The sequence below is a fragment of the Salmo salar genome, chromosome ssa11 (genome assembly GCF_905237065.1).
Source record: "Salmo salar chromosome ssa11, Ssal_v3.1, whole genome shotgun sequence".
In the NCBI taxonomy this organism is placed as follows: Eukaryota; Metazoa; Chordata; class Actinopteri; order Salmoniformes; family Salmonidae; genus Salmo; species Salmo salar.
Genome location: NC_059452.1, coordinates 87,148,018 through 87,172,198, shown reverse-complemented (window position 1 = coordinate 87,172,198; position 24,181 = coordinate 87,148,018). Strand labels below are relative to the sequence as shown.

General features: G+C 43.4%; 1 protein-coding gene across 2 annotated transcripts in view; it reads right to left on the bottom strand.

Moving 5' to 3' along the window:
- Positions 1 to 24,181, bottom strand: part of LOC106563206 (signal peptide peptidase-like 3) — a 49,298-nt gene that overhangs the window by 5,753 nt on the left and 19,364 nt on the right. Inside the window, exons 2-9 of one of the 2 annotated variants that reach the window (XM_014128551.2) lie at positions 20,476 to 20,553; positions 20,147 to 20,238; positions 19,779 to 19,898; positions 19,386 to 19,464; positions 18,692 to 18,804; positions 16,399 to 16,505; positions 14,321 to 14,484; positions 12,360 to 12,547 (exon numbers count right to left, since the gene is read on the bottom strand). In XM_014128551.2, the coding sequence (XP_013984026.2) occupies positions 12,360 to 12,547; positions 14,321 to 14,484; positions 16,399 to 16,505; positions 18,692 to 18,804; positions 19,386 to 19,464; positions 19,779 to 19,898; positions 20,147 to 20,238; positions 20,476 to 20,553 (941 nt within the window). Of the gene's footprint in view, positions 1 to 12,359; positions 12,548 to 14,320; positions 14,485 to 16,398; positions 16,506 to 18,691; positions 18,805 to 19,385; positions 19,465 to 19,778; positions 19,899 to 20,128; positions 20,239 to 20,475; positions 20,554 to 24,181 lie in introns of both variants that reach the window. The other variant, XM_014128550.2, reaches the window with a different exon arrangement.

The window sequence follows — 24,181 nt, the reverse complement described above, 5'->3', positions numbered from 1 at the left end:
CCTGGTGACCTCTTAAAAGCCCCAAAACATATTGGGGGAAAAAAATTTACCTAAAAATGTTTTGAACGGGGGCTCTGGTGAGCAGCAACATGTGAAGACGTGTTTTCTCGGTGCTTCGATCCAGGGCGAACAATTTACTATTAATACTTCACCAACACCTCCCCTACCGTGTTCATTTTGTAACATTTAATTTGGAATTTAACCCAATTTAAATCATTTTTTCCCCCTGAAAATGTTGGCCTTTTAATCGTAAAATGTCGAGACAACAAAGGCCACAAAGGAGCAGGCCTCTGCTGAAGCCTCGGCTCACCTGACACAGACTTTGATCCCCCCGACCTAGCCATGGTAATGGCGGCTATCATTAAATCTGAACAGACTGTGCTGGCTAAGGTGGAGTCATTATCCACTGACCTATCCGCCCAAATAGCTATTCTTGCCACGAGGTCAACATAAAGATCGATTCCGTTAACGAAGACTCGGTGAGACATGACACCCGTCTGAATAGCCTGGAAGATGGCACAAATACTTACTCCGACATAGTGGTGACACTGGAAGAGCAAGTCATCCAGCTATCATCAGATGTCGTCAAACTCACTTCCAAGATTGAGGACCTCGAGAACTGAGCGCCAGGGGAACGGTCACATTTCGCCGTGGGAGAGGGCCTCGAGACCATAGGCGGAATGCGGCCTACCCTGTCCATAGCTAAACTGTTACAGGAAATTCTAGGCCTCGATTATGCCCTCACCCTTGACCGTGTGCACAGAAGCATACAGTCCTCACCGAAGAATGGGGAACCGCCCAGACCCATAGTAGTTCAATTCCACTACCTTCAGGAGAAGGACGTTTTCCGTAAGGCAGCGCGAGCAGCTCCCATCACCCACAACGGACAGAATGTTCGCATTTACCTAGACTACGCGGCGGCAGTCACAAAGAAGAGGTCAGCCTTCAACGAGGTGAGGGGGCTCCTACACCGCTGTCTGGACACCAAGTTCGGCATTCTTTACCAGCTGTACTGAACATCACTACTCCCTCCGGCGAGCAGAAGACATTCTTAGACCCAACCAAGGCCAAAGAATACATTGTTACGCACCTACATCCACAGGAGGACAAGCGACATAATACTAACTAGCCATTGTGGGCTCATACTGTGACCATGCACTAGCCGTGCTAACGCGACCAAGGACCAACTAGTGAATTTATATCTTGATTGAAACGTGCCTCCACCCTGCTGCCAAAAATGACAATTATTAATCCAGTAACATAACGTTATGAACAATGATGGTATGTATAGGGTGACATGTTCTCACAAGGACAATATAGTTTGAATAGTATTTTATTTACAGTACATGGCACAATTAGCTTTTACCAACTAGTTGCGGCTGTACAGCCACGGTGCTAGGTGGAGCGGTAATAATTAGCCTAGTCGCTACCTAAGGCTAGCCACTGAGCTCTCTTTCCATGCCTTAATAGGGTACCCTACTAACATACCGTGAGCATGTTTAATACATACAACTCCCTTTTTTATATATTGTTTTACTATCCTTCAAATATGCATATTGCATAAGACACCTTAGATGGCTGAGGTGGTTGCCTCCAGAATCCCTTTCCCTAGGTGTAAACTTGATAATGTTGGCCCTGGATAGATCTCTACTGAGGTTCACTTTAACATTGTAGCATTTTGCTCTAGTCTAGGAGAGGTAGATGCAGCCTTCCAACAGGGTGAAGGCCAGGCCAAGGTTTTCTGGGTATTTTGTTGTTTTAAGCCGTTTTTCATTTTCTTTATATTTTATTACTCTGACCTTTCAGCACATTCGCCATATGATCGTACTAACATTCATTTCTGATTACTATGACTATGTCTAATTCACATATTCTAGGCTCCACATGCTTTATCAGCTGGAACGTGAAAAAAATTAACCAGGTGGTCAAGCGTAGCCGAGTGTATGCTCATCTTAAGTCCTTAAATCCGGACATAGTTTATCTCCGGTCCAGCGACCATGATAAACTAAAGAGAGGATGGGTACACCAAATATTTCACTCCAACTTTGGTGCTAAGGCCAGAGGGCAGCCGTCCTTATCAGAAAAGGCACCCAGTTTGTCTCCTCCAAAGTAATTTCAGATACTAATGGCATATATATTATACTGATGGGGAAATTGTTCAGCACACGTTATTCTGGCTAACCTCTATGGTCCTAACTGGGATGACGCTCAATTTCTCTGACCTCATCGCAACACTTCCCAACCTTAACTCTCATCATTTGAAATTGGGCGGAGATTTCAATTGTGTATTGCATCCAAGTCTAGACAGATCCAGACCAAAGCCCAACAGTGTAATTTCAAAATCAGGCGCAGTAATCAACTCATTTCTAGAATCCTATTATAATTTGTCTGATCCATGGAGGAGCAATCGCACTGCTAAACAGTACTCGTTTTTTCCTCTCCAGTCCACCGCTCATACTCTAGGATTGACTTTTCCTGCTGGACAATAGAATTCTTCCTTTTGTAACTAATAGTCAATATCACAGCATTGTTATCTCAGACCATAGCCCTGTCCAGCTAGATATCCACTTTCCAGACAGTACTATGTCAATGCACGTGGGGACTTGACTCACTACTACTATCCTGTAGTGCCTTTAAAAAAAAGACATATCAACTCACATTGTCTTTTTACAGATCAACTGCACCCCTGACGTGTCTCAATCTACTGTGTGGGAGTCATTAAAAGCCTATCTAAGGGGCCAAATTATTCCATACACAGCGTATGGCACCAAACGCTTATCGGAGCCATCTCAACTCATTCTAGATGTGGACAACAGATATGCCTCTTCTCCGACTCCAGAACTCTACAAAGAGAGACTGCTACACCAATCTGAATTTGACAATCTTTCCACCAAACAAACGGAGCAGCTTCTGTTAAAGTCGAGACAAAAATTTGATGAACACGGAGAGAAAGGTGGCGAGTTGTTCTCACCAGCTTCAACAATCCGCTGCTAGCAGCACCATAACTGAAATCTGTGTTGCAGCTGATTTAACTTCTACCAATCCCAAAGAAATCAACAATCAATTGAAGCAATTCTATTCTGCCCTTTACTCGTCAGAGGCTCTTCATGAGGTCTCGTATGCATGCATTTCTAGACAATCTGGACATCCCCTGTCGCAATTCAGATGAACAAACCAACATGGATGCCTCAATAAGTGATGAAGCTACTCTGGCAATCCAGTCCATTCAGAGCGGTAAAACCCCTGGGCCTGATGGCTTCCCTATTGCATTTTATAAAGCATTCTCATCTAAATGATCCCCTATCCTTAGCGCAATGTACAATGAAATCCTTTCTAGTCAGAAACTGCCACAGACACTTAGCCAGGCGACTATTTCGGGTTTTGCTTATTAAAAAAGACAACAATCCCCTAGACTATGGCTCATACCGCCCTATAAGCCTTTTGTGCTGCGATTATAAAATTCTCACTAAAGGTCCTCTCGCGCTGTTTAGAGACTAATGCCTAATATAATTAACTCTGACCAAACCGGATTTCCCAGGTAGGTAATCTTTCTATAATATGCACTGGCTATTTAATGTTCTTTATTCTGCCCACTCAACTCTACAGCCAGAGGATGTCATCTCTCTTGATGCTGAAAAGGTTTTCGACCGGGTTGAGTGGGAATATCTATTTACAGTACTAGAGAGATTTGGGTTTGGCCCGTCATTCCTTTCCTGGATTAAGATTTTGTACTCATCCCCAGTGGCTTCTGTCCGTACCAACAATGTCACCTCCAGCTACTTCCCTCTCCACAGGAGGACTGTTTATCCCCTTTCCTATTTGATATGGCTATTGGCCTCTTGCTATCGCCCTGTGGGCGGAGCAGAGGATTAAGGGAATATTAAGGGACAACAACTCACAAGGTGTCCTTATATGCAGATGATCTTCTTTAATACAGCTCTAAAACTGTGGAGTATATACCCTCTCTCTTGGACATGCTACAAGGTTTTGGGACATTCTCTGGTTATAAGTTAAACCTAACAAAAAGTGTGATCCTCCCCATTAATCAGTTAGCAGAAGAATTGGGTATGCCAAATTTCCCCATTTAAGGTGGAGCATCAGGTCTTTACTTATTTGGGGATAAAGGTCACGCGCTCATTTAAGGCTCTGTTTAAACATAACTTGAAAACACTCCTGGAGCGCACTAAGCAGGATTTCATAAGGTGGTAGTCTCTTCCATTGTATTAACATGTCGCATTAATTCTGTTAAGATGACTGTACTACCTTGGTTTTTGTACTTATTCCAAATTATTCATATTTTTCTGCCAAAGTTGATGCGCAAACAATTGGACAGCTACATTTCCAACTTCATTTGGAATAAGTCAAATCCACAAATGAGAAAGGTATATCTAGAGACCTAAGCCAGTAGGCGGGCTGGGCCTTCCCAATTTTTTACAATACTACCAGTCAGCAAATACATCTAAATGCGTTTATTGGGTTTCTACATTTGAGAACAAGGATGACCCAACTTGGGCCATCAAGGAGTTACAGTCAAGCCTTCCAACTTCTCCTGTCTCGCTCCAGTGCTCCCCAATGCCCATGAACCTTGGCACCCATGTTTTGAACCCCACTTAAGAACTCCCTTAAAATCTGGTACCAATTCCGAAGTCACTTTAGCCTTAAACAAGCGAGCGGCTTCTCCCCATTAACATCTAATCCCAGCGTCACAGATTGACACGGAATTCCGTTCCGGCATAGGAACGGTGTAGTGTTTTTTTTTGTGACCTATTTATTGATAACACATTAATCTCATTCCATACTCTGAGGGTTGACCATAATATTCCCAATACCCACTTTTTTAGATACCTGCAAACTCAGCTTTGCCCAAAAACATTTCCCTTCATTTCCACTCGAGCCTACTAAGTGTCCAGTCGAGAGGTGCTTAGATCTTAACCCTTATCTGAAGGGCCCAATCTCCAGATTATACAACATAATACAGAACATTAATCTGCCTTCCTTTGCAAATACAACATCTGCATGGGAGCAAGACATAGGTGACGAGCTAGCCGATGATATATGGAAAAAAAAAGTATTAGGCTTATCCACGCATCATTTTGCATAAGGCATTCAGTTTAAGGTTTTGCACCGTCTCCATTACTCAAATGACAGATTGGCAAAAATATACCCAAATGTTGACCAAGTGTTTGAGATGCCACCTGAGTCCAGCAACTGTGGGACAAGTTTTGGTCATGCCAATCTAATCTTTGAGTGGCCTCTGGGACCCCATTTGAGGCACTCTCACATGTGTAATACAACTGTTAGCCCCAACCTGGTCACTGCCATTTTTGGGGTCCTCCCCTAGACCAGAATGCTAGCTCGCCACCTTGTCCTCTTTCACTGGAAGTCTGCAAAGCCGCACTCCTTCATGCATTGGGTTAAGGAGGTGATGTGAGCTCTGCCTCTGCAGAAGGTTAGGTACATTGCGCATGGGTCCCAACAAAAGTTAGACTTAAACTGGGTCCCCATTAATACAACTCGTGGAGAGCATGTCTTTTACTTAGTGTAACATGCATAGTTTGGTAAGCAGTCATGTCTGTTCTATTGGCCATTTGTGCTGCTAATAATTTTAGTTGAACTCCCCCCCATTGTTTGTTTGAGGTTTTCTTTCCTATTTAACTTACTTTTATAGATGCCTTGGTGGGTGGGTGGTTTGGAGGGAGGGGATGGATGGGAGAATGAGGGGTTGTACTGTTTTTGTTACTTTTTAAAAAAATATACATTTTCAGATGTATATTTTAACATATTGGACCATGCATAAAGCCCAGTGTTTCCCAACCCGGGTCCTCGAGTACCCCCAACATTACACCTTTGTAATGTAACAATGGACAAGCACGCCTAAACTTGTCAACCAATTATCAAGCCCTCAATAAGCTGAATGAGGCGTAGTCTATTGTCAGATGTGCTATTAGCAATAAGCATCCTCACCTGCAGCCCAACCGATGAAGCATAGTGGCTACAAAATGTTACATAGGCTGAAGCATGGGGTTTGTCAATCCTGAATGTTATTATTTTTAATAATTATTCTATTATAAATATACATAACTCATTATTGTTATGTTTTTATTACAAAGCATGGCATTGCCCTTTTAAGACTCCATTGTCCCCTTTGAGCAGTATTATGTAGCGATGGGCATTCTGAGTCTTTTCTGTGAGAAGGACCATTTGGCTCCATTCATCTAAAAAGAGCCGTACACATGGCTCCCAAACGGCTCTTTGTTCAGTAATGCATAGAAATTTGACCTAAAACCATTAAGAAAAAAATGGTACATTAATTTAAAGCCTAAAATATTTCCTACCACATGTCAGATTATGAAATACGAGTTGAAATACATTGTTACCTGACCAAATTATTAGATGGCCTGCAAAAAAAAATACAAAAATAATGTATGCACTGAAGAAAAGTGTGTGGACTAGAATGAGGCTCTCTCCTCACTAAAATTGCTCCTGCACTGAGGAATTACCATCTTCAGAGAACACTTTTATAATTTATCTGCAGATAAGTAAACAGCTGGAGACCAAAAAGCAATAGAAACAGCATGCAAATCAAGGAGCCCTTTCACATATGCGATTCGGTTCCCAACTTTCACCAAAAAGAGCTATTACAGTCGTGGCCAAAAGTTGAGAATGATGCAAATATTAATTTCCACAAAGTTTGCTGCTTCAGTGTCTTTAGATATTTTTGTCAGATGTTACTATGGAATACTGAAGTATAATTACAAGCATTTCATAAGTGTCAAAGGCTTTTACTGACAATTACATGAAGTTGATGCAAAGAGTCAATATTTGCAGTGTTGACCCTTCTTTCTCAAGACCTCTGCAATCCACCCTGGCATGCTGTCAATTAACTTCTGGGCCACATCCTGACTGACGGCAGCCCATTCTTGCATAATCAATGCTTGGAATTTGTGGGGTTTTGTTTGGCCACCCACCTCTTGAGGATTGACCACAAATTCTCAATGAGATTAAGGTCTGGGGAGTTTCCTGGCCATGGACCCATAATATTGATGTTTTGTTCCCCGAGTCACTTAGTTATCACTTTTGCCTTATGGCAAGGTGCTCCATCATGCTGGAAAAGGCATTGTTCGTCACCAAACTGTTCCTGGATGGTTGGGAGAAGTTGCTCTCGGAATATGTGTTGGTACCATTCTTTATTCATGGCAGTGTTCTTGGGAAAAATTGTGAGTGAGCCCACTCCCTTGGCTGAATAGCAACCCCACACATGAATGGTCTCAGGATGTTTTACTGTTGGCATGACACAGGACTGATGGTAGTGCTCACCTTGTCTTCTCCGGACAGGCTTTTTTCTAGATTCCCCAAACAATCAGAAAGGGGATTCAGAGAAAATTACTTTACCCCAGTCCTCAGCTGTCCAATCCCTGTACCTGTCGCAGAATATCAGTCTGTCCCTGATGTTTTTCCTAGAGATAAGTGGCTTCTTTGCTGCCCTTCTTGACACCAGGCCATCCTCCAAAAGTCTTCGCCTCACTGTGCGTGCAGATGCACTCACACCTGCCTGCTGCCATTCCTGAACAAGCACCGTACTGGTGGTGCCCCGATCCCACAGCCGAATCAACTTTAGGAGAAGTTCCTGGCGCTTGCAGGACTTTCTTGGGCGCCCTGAAGCCTTCTTCACAACAATTGAACCGCTCTCCTTGATGTTCTTGATAACCCGATAAATTGTTGATTTAGGTGCAATCTTACTGGCAGAAATATCCTTGCCTGTGAAGCCTTTTTTGTGCAAAGCAATGACGACGGCACGTGTTTCCTTGCAGGTAACCATGGTTGACAGAAGAACAATGATTCCCAGCACCACCCTCCTTTTGAAGCTTCCAGTCTGTTATTCGAACTCAATCACCATGACAGAGTGATCTCCAGCCTTGTCCTCGTCAACACTCACACCTGTGTTAACGAAAGAATCACTGACATGATGTCAGCTGGTCCTTTTGTGGCAGTGCTGAAATGCAGTGGAAATGTTTTTGGGGGATTCAGGTCATTTGCATGGCAAAGAGGGACATTGTAATTCATCTGATCACTCTTCATAACATTCTGGAGTATATGCAAATTGCCATCATAAACTGAGGCAGCAGACTTTGTTAAAATTAATGTGTGTGTCATTCTCAAAACTTTTGGCCACAACTGTACTGTTGCGCAGCTGCACCTAAACCATGCTTGAAACACCGGTTGTAACTGAATTTGTAAAATAATGCCACTCGTGCAATTGAAGGACTAATTAAGAAAGTGGTAGCAATGGAAAACCCCCCCTCTTTTTTGCTAAAAGCTAAAACAGCGTTCAAAAGTATTTTTGTATTAAGAATTGTTGTGCATTGACTGCTTGTCAGAATACATGTTACCCTCTCTATGACTCTTGCAACTTGAGGTGCATTCAAGAGGAATATTTATCTGGCATAGAACACACAAGGCAACTAGGTAAATAGTTAAACTATTCTATGGGGTTGCCTGATTTTGTTCTAATAACATTACATGGCAAAAATATGAGCACTGGAAAGTTGCAGCCATACCTGAATGGTAAAGTATAAGCTTTGAATGACTGACAACAGCTACACACCACTGTTTGAGTTGAGCTCCGCGATTGTGCTCATAAGACTTTTTAATTCTCTTCATCTAAACATCGACGTGTCAGCAACAATCATGCATGTTAATTCAGTGCACACACACAATTTGAGAATACATTTATTTGCCATTATAAACTGGGTGGTTCGAGCCCTGAATGCTGATTGGCTGAAAACATTTATTTTTACTGCTCTAATTATGTTGGCAACCAGTTTATAATAGCACATCAGGTGTTTGTGGTATATTTCTATGGGCTGTATCCTTAGCTGTGGTATATTGGCCATATACCACACCCCCTTGGGCCTTATTGCTTAAATATACACTGCAAGTACAAAACATTAGGAACACTTTCCTAATATTGAGTTGCACCACTTTTGACTTCGGGAACAGCCTCAAAATTGTCAGGCGTTCCACAGGGATGCTGGCCCATGTTGACTCCAATGCTTCCCACAGTTGTGTCAAGTTGGCTGGTAGAGGATAACAAGGCATTTGGTCACCAATGACGTAATGAACTGTCATTTGACTAATTCCAGCCCATCTGTTGCTCTGCACAATTTGACAACTGGCTGGATGTCCGTTGGGTGGTTGACCATTCTTGATACACACGTGAGACAGTTGAGCGTGAAAAACCCAGCAGCGTTACAGTTCTTGACACACTCAAACCAGTGCGCCTGGCATGTACCACCATACCCCATTCAAAAGGCACTTAATAATTTTGTCTTGCCCATTCACCCTCTGAAAGTCACATACACAGTCCATATCTCAAAGCTTAAAAATCCTTCTTTAACCAGTCTCCTCCCTTTCATCTACACTGATTGAAGTGGATTGAAGGTGACATCAATAAGTGATCATAGCGGTCACCTGGATTCACCTGGTCGGTCTATGTCATGGAAAGAGCGTGTGTTCCTAGTGTTTTGTACACTCAGTGTATTTCATAGAACAGACATGCTTCTGTATTAAGCTGTCATCTCTAAACCAGTGGTTGTGTTACATCAGGGCAGCCCAACCATGTTGCTGGAGAGCTCCTGTCCTGTAGGTTTACATTTTAGTCATTTAGCAGACGCTCTTATTCAGAGCGACTTACAGTAGTGAATGCATACATTTCATACATATCATTTATTTATTTTTTTCTCCGTACTGGTCCCCCGTCGGAAACGAACCCACAACCCTGGCGTTGCAAACACCATGCTCTACCAACTGAGCCACACGGGACCATAGGTTCTAGCACACCTGATTCTAATAATTACCTGGTTGATGAGCTGAATCAGGTTAGTTACTACTAGGGCTGGGGGATATGGCCTAAATCTCATAATATTTTTCACATTTGACTGTATGACGGTATTTGACGTTTTGAATAATAAAAAGTTCTAAATATAAGTAATCCAGCACCCTAGGGTGGCAACTAAACTGATAAGTGATTTCAATGGGGCTCTCTCTATTCTGATTTAACGGTATAACACAATCTAACTTCAACTTCACAATCTAACAGATATATTGGCACGACAGTCATATTGTAGCTGCATCCCAAAGCCCTTGCTTGGGAAGTGTACTTCGCCAGACTGCTAAGAACCTTGCCCTCATCCAGGCCAAGGTGGCGAGACATGGCAGTGATGACACCATAGGCCTTGTGGATCTCTGCACCAGACAGGATGCTTTTGCCAGCATACATGGGGTCCAACATGTACGCTGCGGCATGTATGGGCTTCAGGCAGAAGTCTTCACGCTTTTTGATGTTTTCCAGAACTGCAGTTCTCTGCTTGGAGCAACAGTGAAGTGGGCAGGGCAGTACAGATTTCTTCTCTTACATCTGCAAGCAGAGTCTGAATATCAGACAGGATGGCATTGTCTCTCTCAATCCGTGCAATGCTACTGCTATAGGTTTCAGGAGTTCCAGGCTGCTTACCACTCTCTCCCCAGGAGGATCCTCTTGATGGGGCTGTCCATATCAGCAGACTGTGATTAGCCATTTCTTGGAGAGACTCCTTTCCCTCCAGGAGACTGTTAAACATAATGACAACACCACCCCAATGGGTGTTGCTGGGCAGCTTCAATGTGGTGCTCTTATTCTTCTCACTTTGCTTGGTGAGGTAGATTGCTGCTATAACTTGATGACCCTTCACATACCTAACCATTTCCTTGGCTCTCTTGTAGAGTGTATCCATTGTTTTCAGTGCCATGATGTCATTGAGGAGCAGATTCAATGCATGAGCAGCACAGCCAATGGGTATGATGTGAGAATACGACTCCACTTCAGACCAGGCAGCCTTTATGTTCGCAGCATTGTCTGTCACCAATGCAAATACTTTGTGGTCCAAGGTCATTGATGACTGCCTTCAGCTCATCTGCAATGTAGAGACTGGTGTGTCTGTTGTCCCTGGTGTCTGTGAGGGGTGGAGATGTAGTTAATTATTCCTTGGCCACGAACATTCGACCACCCATCAGAGATGATTGCAATACAGTCTTATTTCTCTATGACTTGCTTGACCTTCACTTGAACTCTGCATCCAGCAAATGAGTAGATGAAGCATGTCTGGTTGGAGGGCTGTATGCTGGGCGATGAACATTCAGAAATCTCTTCCAATGCACATTGCCTGGGAGCATCAGAGGTGAACCAGTTGCATACACAGCTCGAGCAAGACATTCATCAGCACCTCTGACTACGTTCCTCCATTGAGTCAAAATGTTGATTCCAGGAGGACCATGAGCTGTTGCTATCGATAAGGTGTCCGATTCATCATTTTCACCTCAAATAGAGGTAGAGGGACATTTGTCATTTGCTGCTTGTTGTGAGCACTGAGGGATCTTTATGCACTTGGCCAGATGATTCTGCATCTTTGTTGCATTCTTCAAATGATTTGGCACTGTATTTGCAAATGTACACAGCTTTTCCTTCTACACTAACTGCAGTGAAATGTCTTCACACATCAGATAGTGCCCATGGCATTTTCCTGTAAAGATTAGGAAAAATTTGTAAAAACAAAAAACAAATACAATTCCATGTACAGATAAATAGTTAAGCAGTTAGATTAAACAACTCCTTTGTAAGATAGATGTTTTCAAATGAAACATGTATGGAAACAGGTGAATTAACACTCCTCAATTAGCAGGCTCAAGCAAGCTAAAACCCACATGGTAGCAGAAACTAACTAGCAGAAATTATTAACAAGTTAGAAATGATTTAAAACACACTTTGCTGTAGGCTGCAATTTACTAGTTAAAAAAATAATGTGTCAAAATATATTCACCCCACCCAGTATTGTAATCAAAACTTACCAAAAAGTATGTAGTCCTTGGCTCAGACAGTGTAGTAGTGTGGGCTCAATAGCATCTCATTAGTGTGTAATATCTTGAGAATCAGCTGTACATGTGATGGAAGAGTGCACAGCACATGTGATGGAAGAATGCACTGTGCATGCAGAGGGTTGCAATTCCATTGAATTGGGGATAGTTTAACCAAAATATGCCACAAGACCTAGAATTGCCTTATGTGTAGTATCCCCCCAAAAATGTTCACTGTTATAAGCAACATTTTTTGATGAATTTAAGCTAAATTCCCGGGCTTAACTTCACATGAAAAACGTTCGGGAAAATTCCAGAAATTTACCGGAAAGTTTGACTCTTTGCCAAGCCCTAGTCACTACTCGAGGGTAGCTCTGACAGGAGGGTAGCTCTGACAGGAACAGGATTGGGCAGCCCTGTGTTACATGATGGGCCATCCCACCGCTCTCGCTTCTCCACTCTGTTCTTACCCACAAAGTATCCGATGAGAGTGCAGTGGAAGTAGGAGACGCGCCCCATGCGTCCGGGTGTGCCTGGCCCCCCTGCCTCCCCGTTGGCCTGCTTCTTGTAGTTGTCGTAGCGCAGCACAAAGCACAGCAGTAGCCCCGGCATCACTATGTCCCCGATCCCTAGCATGGAGAAGTGACTGCCTGTGGAACTGGAGGGAGAGAGGGTTGAGATAGAGGGGGAGGGATAGATGAAATATAGGGAGAAAATAAGAAGGAGGGGAGGGAACCAAGACAAGGTGAAGGGCAGGATGCAAAGAGGAGGAGCGGGAATAATAAGGAGATGACAGTCGTGGGTTGCATCATCGCAGGAAGGTAAAAGCAGGAGTGAGGGAGGGTGGAAAAGGGCAAGAATAGAGGAAATACAAGCGTGAGTTTCAGCGCTCATAACAACGGCAGAGGTTAACCTGTTAGGGCTAGGGGGCAGTATTTGCACGGCTGGATAAAAAAAATGTACCCGATTTAATCTGGTTACTAATCCTACCCAGTAACTAGAATATGCATATACTTATTATATATGGATAGAAAACACTCTAAAGTTTCTAAAACTGTTTGAATGGTGTCTGTGAGTATAACAGAACTCATTTGGCAGGCAAAACCCTGAGACATTTTCTGACAGGAAGTGGATACCTGATGTGTTGTATTACCTTTAAACCTATGCCATTGAAAAACACAGGGGCTGAGGAATATTTTGGCACTTCCTATTGCTTCCACTAGATGTCACCAGCCTTTACAAAGTGTTTTGAGTCTTCTGGAGGGAGATCTGACCGAACAAGAGCCATGGAACGATGATGGCCCATTAGACACCTTGCGCGCGAGTTCATCTTGGGTACCCTCGTTCCAATACGTTATAAAAGAGTATGCATTCGTCCACCTTGAATATTATTCATGTTCTGGTTAAAAAAGGCCCTAATGATTTATGCTATACAACGTTTGACATGTTTGAACGAACGTAAATATATTTTTTCCCCTCGTTCATGACGAGAAGTCCGGCTGGCTTAGATCATGTGCTAACAAGACGGAGATTTTTGGACATAAATGATGAGCTTTTTTGAACAAAACTACATTCGTTATGGACCTGTGATACCTGGAAGTGACATCTGATGAAGAGAATCAAAGGTAATGGATTATTTACATAGTATTTTCGATTTTAGATCTCCCCAACATGACGTCTAGTCTGTATCGCAACGCGTATTTTTCTGTGCGCAGTGCTCAGATTATTGCAAAGTGTGATTTCCCAGTAAGGTTATTTTTAAATCTGGCAAGTTGATTGCGTTCAAGAGATGTAAATCTATAATTCTTTAAATGACAATATAATATTTTACCAATGTTTTCTAATTTTAATTATTTAATTTGTGGTGTTGACTTGACTGCCGGTTATTGGAGGGAAACGATTTCCTCAACATCAATGCCATAGTAAAACGCTGTTTTTGGATATAAATATGAACTTGATAGAACTAAAAATGCATGCATTGTCTAACATAATGTCCTAGGAGTGTCATCTGATGGAGATTGTAAAAGGTTAGTGCATCATTTTAGCTGGTTTTATGGTTTTGGTGACCCTGTCTTTGAATTGACAAAACATTACACACAACTCTTGTAAATGTACTGTCCTAACATACTCTAAATTTATGCTTTCGCCGTAAAACCTTTTTGAAATCGTAAAACGTGGTTAGATTAAGGAGATGTTTATCTTTCAAAGGGTGTAAAATAGTTGTATGTTTGAAAAATTTGAATTTTGACATTTATTTGGATTCAAATTTGCCGCTCTTGAAATGCACCTGCTGTTGATGGAGTGCACCACGGGGGGGACGCTAGCGTCCCACCTAGCCCATAGAGGTTAATCAATACAGCTCTAGTGAATGGAGATGGAGGTTCACACACACAAGTCCAGCGACCCACCCCCCACGGTCAGGCTATGGTACCTGGGGAAAACCAGCTTGCCGGGCAGAGACAAGCGTGGGACGTCACGGCCCATCCCAGGGCCCAGGTGGAGCTTCCTGGAGAGCACGTCTAAGGGGTTGTCAGCTGGCTGGGTGGCCACCTTCACCATCACGTTGCTGTTGAAGATGTAGGCCGAGAAGAACACCTGCAGGACAGACACATAGGGAAGAGTCATCTACTGGAGAAATCCTAAGCAATCCTAAGAAATTGCCACTGTTTGTAGTTCTGTCTTACACATGTTGTCTAACCACGACAAATGTGATTGAAGAACATAGTTGGCCTTTAAGGCTCTACCATGGTGTACAGCGGGAATAACCATAAATGTTCACTGTCCTGTTAGCATGGAAATGTCAGTCTATACCATTCTGCTCTATTCCCTGTTCTGCTCTGTCCACCTTAATTAACCTAAGAGACCTGGAACAGTGGAACGCTGTACCTGATGTCTTCGCACATACAGTAAGCCACTTTGACATCGTTTAGAGCGACAAGACGGCCTACAGGGAGGTGGTGAGGGCCCTCGGTGTGTGGTGTCAGGAAAATAGCCTCACACTCAATGTCAACAAAACAAAGGAGATGATCGTGGACTTCAGGAAACAGCAGAGGGAGCACCCCCATCGACGGGACAGTAGTGGAGAAGGTCGAAAGTTTTAAGTTCCTCGGCGTACACATCATGGACAAACTGAAATGGTCCACCCACACAGACAGCATGGTGAAGGCGCAACAGTGCCTCTTCAACCTCAGGAGGCTGAAGAAATTTGGCTCGTCACCAAAAACACTCAAACTTTTAAATATGCACAATCGAGCGCATCCTGTCGGGCTGTATCACCGCCTGGTACGGCAACTGCTCCGCCCACAACCGTAAAGCTCTGCAGAGGGTACTGAGGTCTGCACAAAGCATCACCGGGGGCAAACTACCTGCCCTCCAGGACACCTATACCACCTGATGTCACAGGAAGGCCAAAAAGATTATCAAGAACCACCCGAGCCACTGCCTGTTCACCCCGCTACCATCCAGAAGGCGAGGTCATTACAGGTGCATCAAAGCTGGGACCGAGAGACTGAACAACAGCTTCTATCTCAAGGCCATCAGACTGTTAAACAGCCATCACTAACATTGAGTGGCTGCTGCCAACATACTGACTCAACTCTAGCCACTTTTATAATTAACATTTGGATGTAATAAATGTATCACTAGTCACAAACAATGCCACGTTATATAATGTTTACATACCCTACATTACTCATCTCATATGTATATACTGTACTCTATACCATCTACTGCATCTTGCCTATGCCGTTCGGCCATCGCTCATCCATATATTTATATGTACATATTCTTATTCATTCCTTTACACTTGTGAAATTGTTAGATTACTTGTTAGATATTACTGCACGGTCAGAACTAGAAGCACAAGCATTTCGCTACACTTGCATTAACATCTGCTAACCATGTGTATGTGACCAATAAAATTTGATTTGATTTTACAGCGGCCCCGGGGCAAGCCCCGGGCCTCTTTTGGGATTCACACATACACCTTAATTTTTTTACGCATTTCCCCACCGTGAAAATGTGCTAAAAATAGTCCTCTATCCATAGTTTTACTTGGATTACATTTTACCAGGTTAGTCTCATTGAAATAAACCACCTCTTTTACAAGAGAGCCCTGGCCAAAATAGCACACATAGTTGCAGAAACATTTACAACAAACACAAAGCACTACAGTTTAAAACATATAAATGTACACATTGAACACCAAGATGGCTTGGGAACGTGTGGTGCAACTACGGATCAAAATATTGACAGCCCCCCACTTCATTTTTCATCATAGTGTTTTGGAATTTTCCATGTTCGCAAACTGTCTAGCTTAAATGTTGGTGATTATTAGCACGTTGAACACATTCAAGATATTTGTAACTTTTTTTTTTTACTCAAACCACCCGTGGGCCAGATTGGACCCCCCAGCGGGCCAGATGACTCATGGCCCTGCCTGAGTTTTAGCAGTCGTATTTGGGTCAACTGGGTGGCAATGGGGTGAAGGGAGGGGAACGGCTCTCTTACCCAGAACACATCATAGATGAGCAGCCCTGACAGCAGCAGGCAAGACACCTTCAGACTGGGCAGCCGCACAAACGCTATCATGGCCACACACAGCCCCATGGCTAGAGCTGAGGAGAGAGATAGAGGAAAATCACACATGGAGGGAGGGGGAGAGAGGGAAAGAAATGCACACACACAGATCTTAGATAGAGGAATCAAACCTTTATGAACACACATGAAGCTCAGAGAGCACGCGAGAGAGAGAGGAATCAGACATGAACTAGAGGTCTTCACATGTCCAAAAACCACCCAACCAAATATGCAGAAATTACATTTTAAAAACAGACTGTTCCCAATGGACCCAAGGACAGTCAGACCCATTCTGAAAAGGGCCGTGGTAAAGAGACCCGTGCTGGGTCGGCTCAGAGACCTGTTCAGATCCGAAAGTAGAACGAATGAAAACTCCCAACTGGGCGCTGCTAGCGCCATCAATAAACAAGCGATATTGGCCAAATGATCTACAGTTACGTGCCCTTAACTACCTATAACAAATTACAAAAACGACTATTCGTTGTGTAGCATATTCAAAACGTAGTCTTGTTTTAATGGTTTTTACTTTTCTACAACAAATAGCCTACCTCAGGTTCAGCTGTTGGAGATTACAGCGCTAAATGCATCAGGGCATTGCATGCATATGTAACAGCATAGCTTCTGTCCCTCTCCTCGCCCCAACGTGGGCTTGAACCAGAGACCCTCTGCACACATCAACAACTGACACCCACGAAGCATCATTACCCATCGCGCCACAAAAGCCGCGGCCCTTGCAGAGCAAGGGGAACAACTACTTCAGGTCTCAGAGCGAGTGATGTCACCCGATTGAAACGCTATTAGCGCGCACCACCGCTAACTAACTAGCCATTTCACATCGGTTACACATATAGGCCTACGCATCCACTGTATGATATATATAATATAATCGGGAGACCAGCCTAGAGAGAACGAGAGAAAGAGAGAGATGCCGGCACCATGGATTTAGATTTGTCAGATATCTGTACAGGCTACTACTGCTATACGTGTACAGACGGAGGCTAATTCGTAAAATTTCTATCAGAATATTTTTTTGAAAGATAAGCATGATAATTGTTAGGCTAAAGGAGCAACTCTGGTAAGCCTAAAACAGTCTTCCTCACCCGAAGTTCAACCGTCAAGAGTCAGTTTGAGTGCCTGTGTGCACTGCCTTCATAGGCCTGCATTAGCTAAGTCTAATAATAACCATACCACACCTACACAAAAGTTGCTTAACTTTATTAGGGTAATAACAAAAGTCAGTCAAGCCATTTATAATAAAAACACAAAAACAGGCCTATAGAAGCTCTTAGCAACAAAGGAGATTGCCTACCGTAGTCCTACCCAACAAATGACAGCAATAGATTAATGCTATTTATTTTACAACAGGCCTACTTTTAACATTGATATTTTTGACATTTAGCCTTAAACTAAATACGGAGCACAAAGTTAGCCAACAAAAAGTAAAACATACCACTTTTTGCATAAGTTATTTACTGGTTTAGATTAATAATAGGTCTATAATAATAGATTTACAATTGATTGAATATGAAAATAAATAAATGAAAGGTAGAAAATTGCATCAAACCTAAATAGCACAGTCCATTAGGCCACACCAACGTGCTTCTCATCTTTGTCCACTAGAATATTAAAAGTTGTCCGAGGACATTTCCCTTGTCGGCTTCTTTTCACTATACTCTTCATCCTTTAACTTTTGTTTTACTCCATCTTCGCAAAAAACAGTAGCCTAGGCTAAGGCTAATTTTACTCACTCGTCTCACCTTAGCAGCAGGCGCACGTGAGATGAGCAGCCGGAACCAGTTTCAGCTGGACATAAGCTATACGTTTTATTGAGTTGCAATTAGCCGACTCAGATAACAAGCGTGCGCAGTTCTCATCACACAAACACAAAATGAACAGAGGACCGGTCCAATAAGGTCGAGTCGGTAAATTAATTTTAATTGCACATACCCAAGACCCGTGGCAATTATTTCAGTCCCAACCCTGATCTGAGACAAAAGTCTGAATTTAGGACCCGCGCCCGTTCCAGTCCCGATCTCAAAAATTCCGGTTCCGTTTGGACCCATGAAGACCTCTAATATGAACACATGTAACGGGGCTCGGAGAGTAAGACACACAAACTGAGATAGACAAACTACAGAAAGGCAATGGCAAACAATCTGAAACACGCCGTTTACACCCCCACACACATTCAAAAACACAAGGCAGTCATGACACAATGACATACCGTCCATGAGCAGCCAGTGTCCCGTCAGCACCCAGATCAGCACCAGCATGACAGACAGGGAGAAGGCGAGGAGCTCGGCCAGAGTGAAGCGCCCACAGCAGCCAAACGAGATCCTACAGGGGGAGGAGGGAGAGAGATGGTTTATACACACTAGATAAAACACAATCTCTTCACTGGAAAATACATGATCTCTAAACGCAAGTCGATATGGGGTTAAATATGTAGATATAGCAAAGTTTACTCAAAACCTGGACCGCCTTGTCCAGGTTAAGAGTTGAAATAAAGGCCAGATGCTTTACATTGTCAAACAAAAAAGGGGAATTAAAGAGTTGTGACATTGGAGACTTGGCTATGGTAGCCTCTCAGTTTGACATGTGGACCAACATGATACCATGCATCTCTAACATCCTATTGATGAGCCTGAGGACGGATGGCGTCGAATCAGTTGTGCCTCTGGAGTGAATAGAGACTCATTAGCATATGCTGCGGAACAATTGGTGTTTTGCTATTTTTGGTGCCAAAGTGATCACAGGCCAACAGGCACACACCGATTCAAATGGCATTATGCAGATTTGTGAGAGATAAGAGAGAACAATAGAGATAAAGAGTGAGAGCCAGAGGGGGGAGAGGAATCCAGCAGGGTCCTGGGAGAGAGATGGAGAGAGAGAGACAATGGACTAAGAAACTTACTTACTTGTTTTGTGGGGAGCAGGGTCTGGTCAAGTACTGGCACATTGGCAACAGGAGGAATGCAAACGCAATTGTCGCAAGAACTGATGAGGAACAACAAAGAGGGAGATAGATAAGTGAAGGAGAGAGTAATCGTAACCAGACAGTTTGTTTCAGTCCATTGGTTTCCACTCAGTTTAACAGAGTGATAATCATTGTCATCTCACCCATATGCATTATGCAGAGAAATGTTTTTGTTAAATCAACGCATGATGATCTGCATTTTGCCTAACTGCACGACTAATATATCATGCTCTAAGGAAACTACTAAATGAATGTCTCCTTGCCTTTAGACAAGAAATTGCTCTGTAACATTATGGCACATTTGTTTGTGTGTGTGGTGTGACGGGTCAGGTACCTGCGGTGCAAATGGTGAAAACCACCTGGACAGAGTCGAAGAAAAAGAACATGACGAGCAGAGACACCGAGGCTCCTATGGGCAGGAACAGAGCCTGCGTGGAGTCTATGGTTTGAATACCTGCAAGACAACACAATACATGCACAAGTGAGAATGCTCAAACACACAGAGCTAGACACAGACAATCACTATCACACACACACAGGCATACACATTTCTGTATGTGCTGCATCTATAGCCTGGGTAACAGCAAACAAACCAACCACTAAATATACGGAATCCATGGTATGACGACTTCCAACTTGTAAACAGAAAAGAAAAACACACGCTCTGTATGTCTTATGTCTCACCAAATATGTGAGACTCACTGTTGTTTGTGTTGCCATTGTTGAAGGTCCCATTCGGGACAGGGTTACCATCCTTATCCTTCTCCTGGTTCTCACAGTCCATGTTCAACGATCTGCATGGGGAGAGAGGGGGAAAGGCGGAAAGAAAGGTTGACTAACTGAAATAAATCAAGCTTCTCTCACGGAGATAATAGCAAAGACTTAATAGCAAAAATAAAAAAAAAAGAGTGGATAGCTCAACATAGGTGTTCAATGCTTACTATAATGTAAATAGCATAAAGACGATGAGCCCCATAGTGACGAGTGTTGGCCTATCTGGGATGTAAGCAGCATGGACAGTGTAGACTCACCTGAAGCTGCCATAGACGATGAGGAGGATGGAGATGAGGAAAGTGGACACCTGGCTGGAGTCGACGAGTGAGTACGCCCTATAGACAGAGAGCAAGAGAGATTTCAGATGATCATCAATTTCCTCCACAAAATATACACTGCTCAAAAAAAATAAAGGGAACACTAAAATAACACACCCTAGATCTGAATAAATGAAATAAAAGTATTTAATAAGATTATCTTTACATAGTTGAATGTGCTGACAACAAAATCACACAAAAAAGAATCAATGGAAATCCAATTTATCAACCCATGGAGGTCTGGATTTGGAGTCACACTCAAAATTAAAGTGGAAAACCACACTACAGGCTGATCCAACTTTGATGTAATGTCCTTAAAACAAGTCAAAATGAGGCTCAGTAGTGTGTGTGGCCTCCACGTGCCTGTATGACCTCCCTACAACGCCTGGGCATGCTCCTGATGAGGTGGCGGATGGTCTCCTGAGGGATCTCCTCCCAGACCTGGACTAAAGCATCCGCCAACTCCTGAACAGTCTGTGGTGCAACGTGGCGTTGGTGGATGGAGCAAGACATGATGTCCCAGATGTGCTCAATTGGATTCAGGTCTGGGGAACGGGCAGGCCAGTCCATAGCATCAATGCCTTCCTCTTGCAGGAACTGCTGACACACTCCAGCCACATGAGGTCTAGCATTCATTGTCTTGCATTAGGAGGAACCCAGGGCCAACCGCACCAGCATATGGTCTCACAAGGGGTCTGAGGATCTCATCTCGGTACCTAATGGCAGTCAGGCTACCTCTGGCGAGCACATGGAGGGCTGTGCGGCCCCCCCAAAGAAATGCCACCCCACACCATGACTGACCCACTGCCAAACCGGTCATGCTGGAGGATATTGCAGGCAGCAGAAAGTTCTCCACGGCGTCTCCAGACTGTCACGTCTGTCACATGTGCTCAGTGTGAACCTGCTTTCATCTGTGAAGAGCACAGGGCGCCAGTGGCGAATTTGCCAATCTTGGTGTTCTCTGGCAAATGCCAAACGTCCAGCACGGTGTTGGGCTGTAAGCACAACCCCCACCTGTGGACGTCGGGCCCTCATACCACCCTCATGGAGTCTGTTTCTGACCGTTTGAGCAGACACATGCACATTTGTAGCCTGCTGGAGGTCATTTTGCAGGGCTCTTGCAGTGCTCCTCCTGCTCCTCCTTGCACAAAGGCGGAGGTAGCGGTCCTGCTGCTGGGTTGTTGCCCTCCTACGGCCTCCTCCACGTCTCCTGGTAGCGCCTCCATGCTCTGGACACTACGCTGACAGACACAGCAAACCTTCTTGCCACAGCTCGCATTGATGTGCCATCCTGGATGAGCTGCACTACCTGAGCCACTTGTGTGGGTTGTAGACTCCGTCTCATGCTACCACTAGAGTGAAAGCACCGCCAGCATTCCTAAGTGACCAAAACATCAGCCAGGAAGCATAGGAACTGAGAAGTGGTCTGTGGTTACCACCTGCAGAACCACTCCTTTATTGGGGGTGTCTTGCTAATTGCCTATAATTTCCACCTGTTGTCTATTCCATTTGCACAACAGCATGTGAAATTTATTGTCAATCAGTGTTGCTTCCTAAGTGGACAGTTTGATTTCACAGAAGTGTGATTGACTTGGAGTTACATTGTGTTGTTTAAGTGTTCCCTTTATTTTTTTGAGCAGTATATTATAGAGTAGCCCATAGTATACTTCAGTGTTGCATATGTCAACAAAGTTGTATTAATAACATGGCTAACTTAGCTACATTTTGAGTAAACAAGTTATAAGTGGGTCGATTTTCTTTACTAGTTTTAACATTGTAGCATAATAGAGAAGACATCAAAACTATGAAATAACATATGGAATCATGTTATAACAAAAATAAGTTGATTCAAAATATATTTTGAAATGGGAGATTCTTCAAATTGCCACCCTTTGCCTTGATGACAGCTTTGCACACTCTTGGCATTCTCTCAACCAGCTTCATGAGGTAGTCACCTGGAGTGTATTTCAATTAACAGGTGTGCTTTATTAAAGTACATTTGTGGAATTTCTTTCCTTCTTAATGCGTTTGAGCCAATCAGTTGTGTTGTGACTAGTTAGTGGTGGTATACAGAAGATGGCCCTATTTGGTAAAAGACCAAGTCCATATTATGGCAAGAGCAGCTCAAATAAGCAAAGAGAAACGACAGTCCATTATTTTAAGACATGAAGGTCAGTCAACCCGAAAAACTTCAAAACTTTCTTCAATTGCAGTCGCAAAAACCATCAAGCACTGATGAAACTGGCTCTCATGAGGACCGCCACAGGAAAAGATCCAAAGTTACTTCTGCTACAGAGGATAAGTTCATTACATTTACCAGACTCAGAAATTGCTGCCCAAATAAATAAGTAACAAACAAACAACTGTTCAGAGAGTGCATGAATTAAGCCTTCATGGTTGAATTGCTGCGAAGAAAGCACTACTAAAGGACACCAATAAGAAGAAGAGACTTGATTGGGCCAAGAAACACGAGCAATGAACATTAGACCGGTGGAAATCTGTCCTTTGGTCTGACGAGTCCAAATGTGCAAATTTTAGTTCCAACCGGAGTGTCTTTGTGAGACGCATGTATGGTTTCCACGGTGAAGCATGGAGGTGGTGTGATGGTGCTTTGCTGGTGACACGGTCTGTGATTTATTTACAATTCAAGGCACACTTAACCTGCATAGCTACCACAGCATTCTGCAGCGCTACACCATCCCAACTGGTTTGCGCTTAGTGGGACTATCATTTGTTTTTCAACAGGACAATGACCCAACACACCTCCAGGCTGTGGAAGGGATAATTGACCAAGGACAGTGATGACCTGGCCTCCACAATCAGATGACCTCAACCCAGTTGAAATGGTTTGGGATGAGTTGGACCGCAGAGTGAAGGAAACGCAGCCAACAATTGCCCAGCATGGGGGAACTCCTTCAAGACTGTTGGAAGAGCATTCCAGGTGAAGCTGGTTGAGAGAATGCCAAGAGTGTGCAAAGCTGTCATCAAGGCAAAAGGTGTCTACCTTGAAGATTCTCAAACAAAACACTTTTTTGGTTACTACTTGATTCCATGTGTGTAATTTCATAGTCTTGATGTCTACACTATTATTCTACAATGTAGAAAATAGTAAAAATAAAAACCCTTGAATGAGTAGGTGTCCAAACTTTTGACTGATACTGTACGTTTGGTGTTGTTGATGTTTGATGCTCTGAAACTTGGGGAATAGCAAGTACTGTCATGTATGATAGCTTGGTTGGGACAGGCGGGCACATCAGCGGAGGAGCTCGAATGATTGCTCTCTGTCACATCGAAATAGTTTGTGTTTAGCTGTATATAGTCAGCTAACTAGTTGGTTGCTTTGTCTTGTTTCTACCAATGTAATTCCTATGGAAACAGCCCAAGTTGCTTGCCATAGCTAGCTAGCTAGTTGGTCAGGCAAGAAAAAAAGGTGTGTAGCGGTAAATTTGGCCTGCACTCAAAGCATCAACCTCAGCTATCATTTTCACTAGTCAGCCATAAGGGGCAGCTAACTAGCCACTGAAATGAAGGATAGAGTAATTTGTGTTCATCTGTTGGGCTTAGGTTATGGTTTGTCACGTTTGCAAGGTACAGATACTCATTGGCTTGTCTTCCTATTATTTGACAGCTTAGCTGTCGTGTTAAG